This window comes from Heloderma suspectum, chromosome 1 (assembly GCF_057233095.1).
Source record: "Heloderma suspectum isolate Gila_16-S chromosome 1, 16-S_ref, whole genome shotgun sequence".
Taxonomy (NCBI): Eukaryota; Metazoa; Chordata; class Lepidosauria; order Squamata; family Helodermatidae; genus Heloderma; species Heloderma suspectum.
Genome location: NC_139458.1, coordinates 377,119,916 through 377,135,043, shown reverse-complemented (window position 1 = coordinate 377,135,043; position 15,128 = coordinate 377,119,916). Strand labels below are relative to the sequence as shown.

The following is a 15,128-nucleotide window of genomic DNA, read 5'->3' as shown; positions in this document are numbered from 1 at the left end:
ATGCAGTTCATTCCAAGTATGTATTATGCTGATGCCTATATTTTATTTTGAGGACTTAGATGAACCCTAGGGTGAAGTTGTTCATTTAGCTCCTTTTTGTGCATATAAACGCTTGTCTGCTCTTTAACTACCAAGGAAAGAAAACCTTTGCAGACAGATCACAGCCTTGAAGGCAGGGAAGATGTGAGTAAGCATGCTAATCTCTTTCCTCCTTCACTGTGAACACCTGAAGACAGAAAATGCTACAACTGCCAATTTTTAATATCGTGATTTATACAAAAAGTCAGAGAGAAAGGTACAAGAAAAAAAGTTAGAGGATAGCCCAGCACCTGTTTATCTCCACCCGAGTTTCCAAACGTTTGACGGAAGCCATTCTGAATGACATTTGAGATTCCTTCCATGCTGAAGCGCTATAGGGAGCAAGAACATGGCAGGAAAAGGGAGGAAACAGAAAATTTGAAAGCCTATTAGTTAGGTTTTACTGAAGATGCAAGCGAGGTAAACGGCAGAGACAAGCTGTTAGAATGAATAAATGCAACAGCAGTTAAAGCAGAAAAAGACCTTTCCTTTTTCAATTATTTTGTTCCGTACCAAAAGGAAATTGTCAGAACAACACAAGGTATTTTCTGCATATATTATATCAGATACTTAGCATATCAGCTAAGTTTTTATTTTCTATACCTGCCAGTTTTTTATACTAGGTGATTTTCACTTCTTGGCACAATTTTATTCCCAATGTTCTTTGCAGCCAGGTAATGCAGCTGGAAGTTCTTCCAATGCAAGGAGGTACATGAGATCTCCCAGCACTAGTCTTGCCTGGGCTCAGGATAGGAGAAGAAAAAGAGTATGCAGGCTGTTTTTTCCACAAAGGAAAAGGAAAGAAAGAGCAACACTTATTACAGCTCATTCCTGTGCTCCTGCCTTCCATGAAGCTCTTGCAAATAAAAAGGTTACAAGACACAATGCAATGCCAGAACATTCCTCATTTTTATGGCCGTTTTTGGCACTTGGATACTGTAGAGTATAAAATACATGCAGACTGCATCAAACATAAATGATACATATGAACAATGGTAGAGAAAAGATCGTGCCTTGGATGTATCATAGGGGATGCATATTCAAGCAGCAAATACCTTGAAGATTTGGAAATACATATTTTGTGAGCACTTGAAGACTTCTCTCTAGAGTGATTGACCTTTAAGAAGCAGGCACTTCATGGTACGCATTTCTATTCCTCCTAAATTATTATGAATTAACAGAGCTTTTGATGAAACAAATTCCTAGCCAGTACAAGACTTTAGCAATGCCATTATTTATGAATTCATTATTATTAAAAGCATTTTTACAGCAGCGTTATTTATACCTCTGTCAAAAAGATCTTTAGTTAAGCAATTGGTCTCTGGTCTATTTGGTGTTTTTTTAGAAAATATAATTCCTCAAGGCAAAATTTGCTTGATGCTACATATACAGCTCAATTCTATGCATGTCTAAGTAAATACCATTAACTTCAATGGGACTTATTCCCACATAGTGGTGTAAAGAATTGCAGCTACAGGAGAATAAAAATGGTTACTGTACAAAAAGTCCTCACTTAGTTTTTTTTTAATTTAAAAAAGATAGGAACATTTTAAGGATTCCCTCAACTTGTGTTCTGAATCAGTCCCTTTCTTTTCATGTGAACTTTAGATCTTCATTGTATTTTTGGCAAAATAATTGTCTTGGGTTAATTATTACAGATGCCACCAAAATCCAGGATTACCCACATTTCAGCAGAGGAACCCCCTCCCACAAATTTGATAAGCTCCTGGACACTGGGAGGTCTGAAATGGATCTGAGCTGGATATGCTCAGAAATCACAACCCAACATATCCCTGAGCAGCCTTGACGGTGGAATAGGGATGGCGGAGAATTCCGCCACGGATTTCAGTGAGGCCAAATGCACTGGCATTCGGCCCCCCGAAATCTGTGGCGGAACGGCCTGCCCCCCGCCCCCCCCCGCAGAGTCGCCCCGGGACGAGGCTTACCTGGGGCGGATGTTCTGGACGGTTGTCTTTCAACCGGCTGCTGCAGCCGCCATTTGCATCCGGGTCTTTGCCGTGATAGGCTACGTAAGTATTTACATAGCCTATCATGGCAAGCCAAGCCAAGCCAAGCCAAAAAAAACACGGCGTATGCAAATGGCGGCTGCTACGGCGACCGCCATTTGCGTTCCCTATTTTTCACCGTTTTAGTCTATGTAAATATTTACGTAGGTTATTACGGCGAAAAAAAGGGGAACGCAAATAGCGTAATGGGCTATTTTTTTTTTTTGGCCCAGCCGTGATAGGCTATGTAAATACTTACATAGCCTATCACAGCTGCCTGGCTGGATGCAAATGGCGGCTGCCATTTGTGTCCGCAGCAGCCTGTCCGCGGCCGGAACTCCAGCTGTGGACAGGCCTGACCGGCTGCGGAGCAGAGCCAGCCGGGCAGGATTCTGGGGGGGGGGGGGGAACGGATCACCCCCCCCCATCAAGGATTCCGGGGGGAGGGATGGAGCGCCTCCCCCCCCACCGCGAACACAATCCGTGAAAAGGTAAGTGACTTTCGTACATCCCTACAGTGGAGATGGTGTGCAGATGGCCCTCTCAGATGCCTTTGTGGGGATAGTGCCCAGATGCTACTGAGGACTTTCTGCAGGTAACCCCGCCAGAGGTAAGATGGGTGGCATCCAGGGAGTTGGCTTTTTCAGCTGTGGCACCCCAGTTATGGAACTCCCTCCTCAAAGAAAGAAATTATACATCTGGCCACACTTGGTCAATTCTATTTTAAAACACGTTTTTGTGGAAATTAAAAATCTTTAAAACAAAAAGTAACCTCAGGGTGTGCCCCTCACTGCTCAGAAGCTTCTGAACTTGTAGGCTTCAGAGGTTCCTATGCCCTGCTGTGCTGAAGCTGAGGCAGTCTTTACCTCCTTGTCCTCTGTCTTTCTGATTTTTGAACCAGTTCCTTTCTTTTAATGTGAACTTTAGAGATTTATTTTTGGAAAAAAATTATTGGATTGGATTAATTATTAGAGGATTACCCAAATTTCAGTAAAGGAGTTAGAGCCCCCTCCCCATTTTGGAGGGGGAAGGACAATTGTGCTCAGTGATGAATTCCTTTTCAGATGAAATTCTAGTGGAAAATTTGGGTTCTTCCTGGGCATAACTGGTCACAAATTTTCATGGGCGGCAGAGGGGGTGGGGAGAGAGAACACTGATATTACTGGAATTTGTGGCAGGTTCTTGCTGCTTCTTAAAAATTCCTGGAATCAAGAAAATGTGTGTTGATTGTGGTGGTGGGTTCTCTCTGGTCCTGGAAAGTAGCCAAGCTTCCAGAAGACCTACTTTGCCTGGAAAAATGCCTTTAGGCACTTCTGCATGCCAATCACAATATTGGTAAACTCTAATAATAATGGTAAATATTGACAAACTGGAGTTGAATGAGACAAAAGGCCTGAGATAAAGAAGCAGAGGAAACATGAAGCTGAGGAAAGGAAGGTTTCATAAAAGGGGAAAGCGTGTATAGTAAACTTCAGGAGGGCCTCTGGACAAGAGAAACTGTATGTTCTTGCATCAAAAATTACATAAATCTGTCCAACAACTCTATATCCATGTGTGTGACTGAGTTTCTACTCCAGTGTCGTCATGGCTTTAATGAAATACATTACCAAGTTCAGTACTACTGAAATGGAGAAATGGAGTCTCTGTACTTTAAAAATTACTAAAATTAGTGTTCTAGATTTTAGACTAAGGTATCCAACTGTTTCTGAATTTCCACAGCACTATCATGCCACGTTATTCCTTAACAGTTGCTCAAACAAGAAAAAAAAGTTTGAGCTCACTTGAACGGTGGAGTGGTTACCACATCTGCTCTAAAAACCTGTGAATGTATGACTGTGACAGTTTGAGAAAGCCATAGTTGCTCATCCGAAGTTCTGAAATAGTCACCAATACTACAGTGGTAATCAGAGAAACAGGAATAAGAGTATGAATATATCTTTGAAAGTATGAGGAATTTAATAATCATTCTTTAAAAGAGGCAATGTTATTGATTTTGCAAATATTATGTAAAGTTATTAATACTAGCTTAATGGGAAAGATGTACAGAGCAAGTTATCATCTAGAGTTAAAATTCTAAAGATTCTTCTAACATAGAGAGACACAAAGACAGGGTTCTTACTGTTCCAGGCATATGACCTTTCTCCTGCTTGCCATTCTGAGGACTGCCATTTTTCAGCTTCTTTTTCTTCTTTGCAATTTCCTTTTGTTCTCGTTGCTTGTTTTGTACTTCAATAAGGACTGATATGAAGCTGTTCTTCACTTCCTTTTCAAACTCCAGCTCATCTCGTAGTGCCAACTGCTGTACTAGCTCTTCAGAGTAGTCCTTGATGGCTGTTTCGATTTCTTCTAACAGATTGTTTAATTCAGTCACAGATAGTTTTTTCACTCCTGTTTTCAAAAATGGAAGAAAACATGTTGTGTCTAATGTAACATGAAGCAACATTAAACTGTTTAAGATTGCAATCCTATACATGTCCGTTGATAAGTATCTCATTGTTTTTAATGGCGTTTACTCTCAGGTAAATGTGTATAGGATTGCAGCCCAAATCGCTTCCACAATTTCTAAAACTCAAGGCAGTTAAGGGTCTAGGCTCGCCCCCTCCAGCCGTTTAAACCATTTGAGCTCACAGTGGAATCTCATAGCATTTTCAAACACCCAATAAGAGTAGAAGATTGACATGCCAGCAATTTTAACGACCACATGCACACCAGTTCTCATAGATACTTAATGGGAGAGAAAGCCCCGTATCAGTATGGGGCACTCGCACAAAATTTTCCATTCTCCTGGAGGACTATAGTTCCTCAAGATTGTGGGCTGGCTGTTTCTTCAGAAGTCTTCAGCAGTATATAAACCTAATACAATTTGCATCCACTCTCAGCTTCCCTCTTTTATACAACAAATAAAATAGCACACCTTCCTTTTCTTTGAAAAACAATATAAAAACCTCTGAGAGAAAGATAAAGGTGGCTTATGGTACAATAGGTAACACGATTTAGCATGCCTCAGATAAGGTACCATAGTTAAGTCTCTTCATACTTTGCCAGAAAAACAATTAAACAAAGTCACAGGAATTTTGGCAGTAGAAAAACTTTTCTTTATCTTTTTCAATAGAAGTAATGGCCAAAGAGCCTTCAAAGCTTCTTTTAATTATTATTATTATCATCACAAGTATTACACATTGGTTGAAGAACAGCTAGCTAACCCATTAAGTCATTTTTTAATTCTATATATCCATAGTTCATTAATATTTGGAAAAGTGACAGCTTCTCAGTTTCCTTTCTAGTACTTGAGGCAAACTTCTACTTATTAATACATTGGTTGTTGTTGTCGTTAAGTCGTGTCCGACTCTTCGTGACCCCATGGACCATAGCATGCCAGGTCTTCCTGTCCTCCGCTCTTTCCCGGAGTGTGCTCAAATTCATATTCATTGCATCGGTGATGCTATCTAGCCATCTCATCCTTTGCTGTCCCCTTCTCCTTTTGCCTTCGATCTTTCCCAGCATCAGGGTCTTTTCCAGGGAGTTTTCTCTTCGCATTAGGTGGCCAAAATATTTGTGCTTCAGCTTCAGTATCTGTCCTTCCAATGAGCAGTCAGGGTTGATTTCCTTTAGGATTGACTGATTTGACCTCCTTGCAGTTCAGGGGACTCGTAAGAGTCTTCTCCAGCACCACAGTTCGAAAGCATAAATTCTTCGGCGCTCAGCCTTCCTTATAGTCCAGCTCTCACAGCCATACGTTGCTACTGGGAAAACCATAGCTTTGATTAGACGGACCTTTGTCGGCAAGGTGATGTCTCTGCTTCTTACTATGCTGTCTAGGTTTGCCATAGCTTTCCTCCCAAGGAGCAAGCGTCTTTTAATTTCATGGCTACAGTCACCATCTGCGGTGATCTTGGAGCCCAAGAAAGTAAAATCTGTCACTGCTTCCATTTCTTCCCCTTCTATATGCCAGGAAGTGATGGGGCCAGATGCCATGATCTTAGTTTTTTTAATGTTGAGTTTCAAACCAACTTTTGCACTCTCCACTTTCACCCTCAACAAAAGGCTCTTTAGATCCTCTTCGCTTTCTGCCATGAGGGTGGTATCGTCTGCGTATCTGAGGTTGTTGATAATTCTCCTGGCAATCTTAATTCCGACCTGTGATTCATCCAACCCAGCGTTTCTCATGATGTACTCTGCATATAAGTTAAATAAGCAGGGCGACAATATGCAGCCTTGTCGTACTCCTTTCCCAATTTTGAACCAATCGGTTGTTCCATCTCTGGTTCTTACTGTTGCTTCTTGACCCTCGTACAGGTTTCTCAGGAGACAGGTAAGGTGGTCTGGTACTCCCATCTCTTTAAGAATTTGCCACAGTTTGTTGTGATCCACACAATCCAAGGCTTTAGCGTAGTCAATGAAGCAGAAATAGACGTTTTTCTGGAATTCTTTTAAAATTTTCTTCATAATCTTTTTGTATCCAGTGGCAGGAATACCCAGGTGCATGCCATGCCTTCTCAAGGCTCTTTCGTCTGATGGTTCCATTGTACAAATTGGGGCCAAAGGTCTCTTCAAAAGCTTAGTACCAGCCTCAGCTCATTTCAAAGGATTCCAGAACCAGACAGATTTCAAAAAGGTAAAAAGAATTGTGACAAATTCCACGAAAATCTTCAGGAAAATGTTCTGTTTCGACAGATGAGAAAGAACTGCTTGGCTTCATACATCTGTAATATATGGATTAGCTTTTCATTTCCTGGCTTTTCAGAATATATTCCACAAGAGCAATAACTATAATTCAGTAAAGGTTTCTGTATTCAATTATGTGTAACAAAAAAAGATGTGTATATAAAGGTGAGATGTTCTTTTAAACACTGAATAGTTTATAAGAGGTAATCAAAGACAATATGCAAAAGTAGTGCCACTTACTTTCTTCATAACTGTGGTTTGTACTGGATCTCTTAAGTGTCTGAATTTCCTGGGACAGTAGGGACAGATGGTCTGACTGGGTTGGTGTTTCATCATCATCTGGATCTGGAGATTCCTGCATCATTTCCTCTATTTCTTCAATCACCTTTTAACACACACACACACACACACACACACACAATTATGGAGGATAGATGACAAAAAGTATCAAGGACTGGACTTCAAAATTTTCTATTTTGAAGTCAAAATTTTCTATTTCTTCAATATAAAATGTAAGACAAAACTACTCCTGAAATTTGATTCATGTCTTTTAATTACAAGTAAGTGTACTCATCCCCTTCATGGATCACTGCCTTGTTGTGGCAAAGGGGCTTGCATAACTCAGTGAAGCCATAAGCTATGCCATGCAGGGCCACCCAAGACGGACAGGTCATGGCAGAGAGTTCTGACAAAATGTGGTCCACTGGAGAAGGAAATGGCAACCCACTCCAGTATTCTTGCCAAGAAAACCCCATGGAACGTATCACAAGGCTAAAAGAGATGATGCTGGAAGATGAGCCCCTCAGGTCGGAAGGGGTCCAATATACTACTGGGGAAGAGCAGAGGGAATTTCCAAGTAGCACCAGAAAGAGTGAAGTGGCTGGGTCAAAGCCGAAAGGACACTCAGCTGTGGATGTGTCTGGTGGTGAAAAGAAAGTCCGATGCTGTAAAGAACAATATTGTTTAGGAACCTGGAATGTCAGATCAATGAATCAAGGTAAACTGGAGGTGGTCAAAGATGAGATGGCAAGACTGAACATCGACATCTTGGGAATCAGCGAACTCAAATGGACAAGCATGGGCAAATTTAATTCAGGTGACCATTATATCTACTACTGTGGGCAAGAATCCCTTAGAAGAAATGGAGTAGCACTCATAGTCAACAAAAGGGTGGGAAAAGCAGTGCTGGGGTACAATCTCAAGAAGACAGAATGATCTCAGTACGAATCCAAGGCAAACCATTCAGCATCACAGTAATTCAAGTCTATGCCCCAACCACTGAGAACGAAGAAGCTGAGGTTGATCGGTTCTATGAAGACCTACAACACCTTCTAGAACTAACACCAAAAAAAGATGTCCTTTTCATCATAGGGGATTGGAATGCTAAAGTAGGAAGTCAAGAAATCACCAGGATAACAGGCAAGCATGGCCTTGGTGTACAAAATGAAGCAGGACAAAGGCTAATCGAGTTTTGCCAAGAGAACACGTTGATCATAGCAAACACTCATTTCCAACAGCACAAGAGGCGACTCTACACATGGACATCACCAGATGGTCAATATCGAAATCGGATTGGTTATGTACTTTGCAGCCGAAGATGGAGAAGCTCCATACAGTCAGTCAAAACAAGACCTGGAGCTGACTGTGGCTCAGATCATGAGCTTCTTATTGCAAAATTTTGGCTTAAATTGAAGAATGTAGGGAAAACCACTAAACCATTCAGGTATGACCTAAATCATCTCCCTGATGAATATACAGAGGAGGTGAGGAATAGATTTAAGGGATTAGACCTGATAGACAGTGTCTGAGGAACTATGGACGGAGGTCCGTAACATTGTTCAGGAGGCAGCAACGCAATCCATCCCAAAGAAAAAGAAATGCAAGAAAGCAAAGTGGCTGTCTGATGAGGCTTTACAAGTAGCTCACGAAAGAAGGGAAGCAAAAAGCAAGGGAGAAAGGGGAAGATATACCCAACTGAATGCAGATTTCCAGAGAATAGCAAGGAGAGACAAGAAGGCCTTCTTAAATGAACAATGCAAAGAAATTGAGGAAAACAATAGAATGGGAAAGACTAGAAATCTCTTCAAGAAAATCAGAGATCTCAAGGGAACGTTTTGTGCAAAGACGGGCATGATAAAGGACAAAGAAGGCAGGGACCTAACAGAAGCAGATGAGATTAAGAAGAGGTGGCAAGAATACACAGAAGAACTACACAGGAAAGATCTTAATGTCCCTGTTAGCCATTATAGTGCGGTCACTGAACTTGAGCCGGACATCCTCGAGAGTGAAGTCAAGTGGGCCTTAGGAAGCACTACTAACAACAAAGCTAGCGGAGATGACAGTATTCCAGCTGAGCTATTTAAAATCCTAAATGATGATGCTCTTAAAGTGCTGCACTCAATATGCCAACAAATTTGGAACACTCAACAGTGGCCACAAGACTGGAAAAGGTCAGTTTACATTCCAGTTCCAAAGAAGGGCAATGCCAAAGAGTGTTCAAACTACTGTACAATTGCGCTCATTTCACATGCCAGCAAGGTTATGCTCAAAATCCTACAAGCTAGGCTTCAGCAGTATGCGAACCGAGAACTACCGGAAGTACAAGCTGGGTTTCGAAGAGGCAGAGGAACTAGAGATCAAATCGCCAACATTCGCAGGACCATGGTGAAAGCTAGAGAATTCCAGAAAAACATCTATTTCTGCTTCATTGACTACGCTAAAGCCTTGGATTGTGTGGATCACAACAAACTCTGGCAAATTCTTAAAGAGATGAGAGTACCAGACCACCTTACCTGTCTCCTGAGAAACCTGTACGAGGGTCAAGAAGCAACAGTAATAACCAGACATGGAACAACCGATTGGTTCCAAATTGGGAAAGGAGTACGACAAGGTTGCATATTGTCGCCCTGCTTATTTAACTTATATGCAGAGTACATCATGAGAAACGCCGGGTTGGATGAATCACAGATCAAATTAAGATTGCTGGGAGAATTATCAACAACCTCAGATACACAGACGATACCACCCTAATGGAAGAAAGCAAAGAGGATCTAAAGAGCCTCTTGTTGAGGGTGAAAGTGGAGAGTGCAAAACTCACCATTAAAAAAATGAAGATCATGGCATCTGGCCCCATCACTTCCTGGCATATAGAAGGGGAAGAAATGGAAGCAGTGACAGATTTTATTTTCTTGGGCTCCAAGATCACCGCAGATGGTGACTGTAGCCATGAAATTAAAAGACGCTTGCTCCTTGGGAGGAAAGCTATGGCAAACCTAGACAGCATAGTAAGAAGCAGAGACATCACCTTGCCGACAAAGGTCCGTCTAATCAAAGCTATGGTTTTCCCAGTAGTAACGTATGTCTGTGAGAGCTGGACTAAGGAAGGCTGAGCGCCGAAGAATTGATGCCTTCGAATTGTGGTGCTGGAGAAGACTCTTACGAGTCCCCTGGACTGCAAGGAGGTCAAATCAGTCAATCCTAAAGGAAATCAACCCTGACTGCTCATTGGAAGGACAGATACTGAAGCGCAAATATTTTGGCCACCTAATGCGAAGAGAAAACTCCCTGGAAAAGACCCTGATGCTGGGAAAGATCGAAGGCAAAAGGAGAAGGGGACGGCAGAGGATGAGATGGCTAGATAGCATCACCGATGCAATGAACATGAACTTGAGCACACTCCGGGAGAGAGCGGAGGACAGGAAGGCCTGGTGTGCTATGGTCCATGGGGTCACGAAGAGTCGGACATGACTTAACGACTGAACAACAACAGCAGCAACAAAAGTGTACTCATTAATCCATTATGTAGTGGAGGTTAATAAGAAGCATCACCCATTTCTTGGTAACCTTGCTGTTTACTGCAATTAGCTCTATATGGGGCTGATTTGTATACTATCTGTTTAGAAGCTTCTCAATTAGGATGGGATGCAGCAGCTCACTTGTTAATTGGACAGAGATAACGTACACACTCTTTCACTGGCTACCATACTTTTGGGCATGTTTCAAGGTGATGTTTTTAACCCATGAAGTCTAATGTGGACTGGGCCAAATGTCCTCAATGCAAAGTTTTCTCCCATACAAGCCTCTCCATCCACTGAGATTATCAGATAGAGTCCTGCTTTTGTCTTCTCAAGTGAGGTGTTCCGGAGGGCAGTGAAAACTTATTTCTTCTCTCAAGCATTGGATAGCCTAATTAGAGAAGCTGACCGGCGCTGTACAGATAAAATGCAGAGAATTTTAGGCGTTATGACTATGTGTAAGATGGGATTTTCAGGCTGTGACATAGAGCTCTATAAGTGTACAGGACTCCCACTGCCATCTACAGCAGAAGGATAGCTGTCAGTGCATACGGTACACTTCCCTACCATTGGTGAAACCTTGCACTCAAAGTCTCAGTCTTATTGTTCAAAGGAAAAACAAAACTGCTCTGGATAGCCTTCGCAACATACATATGCCCACAAAGACCCAGAGAGTCCCCACAAAGTGTCAGCTTTGTTGATTCCAACATGAGAGAAAAGGAAGATGAGGTGATATATCTTATTTATTCAGTGTGCTTAATAAAAGAACAGATTTTTCAAAGGCCATGTTTAGGTTATCTAGTGTCTTTTTTACTTCAAGACTGTCAGTTCTTATTGGTGATATAAAAATATAGAAGCAATTAACAAGAGTACTAGAATTATATGGATTTATGATCTGACAGTCATCAAGACAAAAACGTGGTCCTTTATTTATAGATATTTCTAAAAGGTTTGCTGCTAGTATCTGGGCCTAAGCAGAGTGGAAATAGGCACAGCATTACTGGGTCATTGGAGGACATATAGATTTGGTAAAATACATGCAGCTAGATTATGTAAGCCAGTGATAGAGAACCTGTGGTTCACATGTGGCCCACACACCCTCCAGGTCCACTCTGGGTTCTCTGGATACTGCAGTGGAGGAAGGAAAAGGAGATAGTGCAGCTTAAAAGGAGGAGTGCTTGTTTTTGTTGAGTGCATGGGACAAAGCCACTCTGCTGGAATCACATATAGGAACGCTTCAACCCAGTACAGCCCCATCCACAGCAGTGGAGCATGAGAAGCCACAAAGCCAACATCCCCACACTAAGCACGAGCAGGAAGGGAGATGTGCACCTCTCTCCCTTCATCCCCAACTCCATTGCTCAGAGCAAGCACTTCCATGCCACTGCTTCCCTCCCCCAACTCTGAGAGAGAGAGAAAAAGAGAAAGAAAATGGGGTGTTACAAAGAGTAGAAGAAAAGCAGGTAGCGTACTGGTAGATTGTTTTTACTTTTAAGAGCAAACCCACTTTGACATTTTTCCTTATTGCAATTTAGGCAAAGTCTGGAAAGTGCTGTAAATATTCTTATGCTCTAGTGTAATATTACAAGTGGAATAATAGGGGTTTCCCATTTAAAATATGGGTAATATCCCTGCGTTCCTATACCAGTTTGTCTCCAAGCAAATTTATCATTTGTTCCATTAGAGAAATGAAAGGTTTAATGCCAAAATTCAATATCAAGACTGCACAGATGACTTTCTGTACTTTACCTGCTCAGCTGTGAAGAGTGGTTCTTCACTGATGCAGGAAACTATGATAGAATGCATGTCTAGTTGCTCTCTCAGCTCTTCATCATCTGATAAGTCAAGGTTCAAATTGTCATTAACCTACATAGCAAAGAAGAATTAGAAAAATAAGACAAAAGAAAAAGATAGTTAAAAATGCAGGCAGGCAAACTAAAAAATATATATTAATAACATTTAGGAGCTAATATATTTACATATACTCAAGACTGAAGTTTATGGTCCACTGTGGACCACACAGTGGACCATATTTACAGTGAGATATAAGCTTTTTTTTAAACCCTCTTAACAACCCAGAATATGTAAATTCAGTATATAAATGTATGTTATTCTATCCCCATAGTGCTTAGCCCTATCCATCAAAATCTACCTTAAACACACAAAACCTGTTCCAGGTTTTTGTCCTACATGTGAGCAAGCCTATGCTCATGTAGATTAGAGAAATACATGAACTCAACAATCAGATTTGGCTGTGCCCTGTTCACAGATTAGGTTTATCCATAAAAGCCAATGCCAGAGGATTATTTGGGATTGCACAATAAAAGGTCTTCAAATTTGATCTTGAAACATCTTCTAAAAAATACTCATGCTTGGGCTCTGATATGTCTCCATACGGAGGAAGTTCCACAACGGTGGGGGAAGTCTGTAAGAACTCCTTAACAGTAGCCCTTGTTATAAAAACCGAGAGCACTGATGATAGAACTGATAAGCAGGCATAAAATGAAGGCAGCCATGTTGATTCTTTAGACAAAAATCCAAACATACCCTTTTTTACAGTCAATGCAAGAAAAGAACAGAATAGCAAGCTAGCTTTTGACTGTACAGAACTCTTCCAAAACATGATGTTTAAAACAAGGTGCATGAGGGAAGATGATATTTGGCTGGCAGAGAGCATGATATAAGCTCGGCGATGCAATATTTTACAGTCTGGTTCTGGTGATTCAAAATGCTTTTTGCAGAATAATTAAGTTTGTTTGTGCACAGTGCAAAAGATCATAGGTTACAGAACAGTATACTGGAACAAAGAAGTAATGAACACACTCCTTGACATATAAAAGCAGCTGTCATTTGAATCCTTTTTTTCATACTCTCTTTTCTGTTTAAGGTCCGGTCTAAGAAAGGGTACTGAAACTTGGAAGTTAGCCTACTGTTTTGTAAATGTTAGCTGGTACTAATGAAAGAGGAAAATGCACTTATTTATTTATGTGTTTAATCCACCATATCCTGAAGGCTTGGGGTGGATAAGTATAATTTAATCCTATCTATCTCTTCCCATGAGTGAAAGGAGAATTAGGTGACTGAACAGGAACAACAACAACAAAAGATGAAGTTCCTAACTTTCACAACAAAAGTTATGTTATTACTTGACAAAAAACAATGATAGCCTTTGGATCCCAATTCAAAACATTTCCAAGAAAAATGAGTTCAATTCTAATCAAAGGCTGCAAACCTAACCCTGCTTACCTTGGAGTTAGTCCCAGTGAACTCATTGGAACTTAAGTCTGAGTAGACACCCACAGGATTGCGCTAAAAATGTAGTTTCTTACAAATGTACTCCAAATCTGCTGGACAAAAGCACCAGCAAACTTCAGAACAGGTTGGAACATATTACTAAATATTACGAATACCAAGTGCTCTGAGCAGTCTTAGATACCTTCTGACTTATGTCCACACATGTGAATTAAGGGCACTGGATCATGAAAGGCAGTAATAAGCAAATGGCTCTAAACAAAAGCAATGGTTTTATCAAGCAGGACAACAGTATGCAACTGCAGAAAGCCCTGACCTATGTTTACTCTGGGTATTATTTTCTTTAGAAGTAATATTTCCAAATGTATCTTTAACCTCCTGGCACCCTCTCCTACAATACTTTATCATCTTGATCAGCCAGAATTTTTTTTTTAAGCAACATATTTAAACATACAAGGATGCTTCTAGTCACCAAGTCAAGTTCTATTCTGAAAGACAAATAAAATAGGGTTTTTCATTTATTGGTACTTCTGAAAACATCAGCAATATTTTTCTAAGGCTATGTCCAATACAGCAATGGAAACAAAAAGCAAGTACTAAGCCAAACTAATAACTCTGGCCCTCTAAGAAGCTGCAGGTTTGATTTTTAAAGCAGGATTGCTGGTTTAATAGAACAGTAATAGAAACAATGATCTGGTTCAGATGTCGCACAAAACTATGGCTTAGCGTTATATGTACAAGCCTTGGGCCTGCAGATTCCTCTTCCCTTGTTCTCCAGCACAAATATGAGGAAGATTTTGGAAGCTTTGGCTTCTGTTTTTAACTAAACTGTGGCTCCAAACCAAGAGAAAGTGCGGTTTAATCTTAATTATGATTAAGGGTGCAATCCTATCGCCGCTAGACAGTGGCTACACGGCCACAGGATTGTGCGGTTTCTGGGAACCTGGCAAACTGCCTCCCTGCCCCCTCCCCCACTGCCTCGTAGGCAGCATGGATCGTCCCTGGGCTCTGCGCTCAGGTGAGCAGCGTGGAGCAGTGCAAAAGGGGGTGTTCCTGGGGGTGGGGAGTGCGGTACGATGCTTCCTATGTCTCATCCGGCCTCCAGCCCCGGTCTGAAGTCCTACAGCTGGACAGCCGAAATCAGCCATCTGGTCACGAATGCAGGGCAGCTGGAGCGTGGAGAATATCCCCTCTGTGCTCCGCCTGCCATTGGATAGGCGGTCACCTCTGAGTTTCGAGGCAGCTGCCTATCCCGATAGGATTGCTCCCTCTGGCTTTAGAGAAACAAGCCAGGGTCATAAACAACAATTTGAAGTTAGTTTCCCTGAACTAT

General features: G+C 41.4%; 1 protein-coding gene across 2 annotated transcripts in view; it reads right to left on the bottom strand.

Moving 5' to 3' along the window:
* Positions 1-15,128, bottom strand: part of FEZ2 (fasciculation and elongation protein zeta 2) — a 37,795-nt gene that overhangs the window by 19,358 nt on the left and 3,309 nt on the right. Inside the window, exons 3-6 of one of the 2 annotated variants that reach the window (XM_084828322.1) lie at positions 12,293-12,409; positions 6,990-7,134; positions 4,204-4,472; positions 330-410 (exon numbers count right to left, since the gene is read on the bottom strand). In XM_084828322.1, the coding sequence (XP_084684448.1) occupies positions 330-410; positions 4,204-4,472; positions 6,990-7,134; positions 12,293-12,409 (612 nt within the window). The remainder of the gene's footprint in view (positions 1-329; positions 411-4,203; positions 4,473-6,989; positions 7,135-12,292; positions 12,410-15,128) is intronic. The other variant, XM_084828323.1, reaches the window with a different exon arrangement.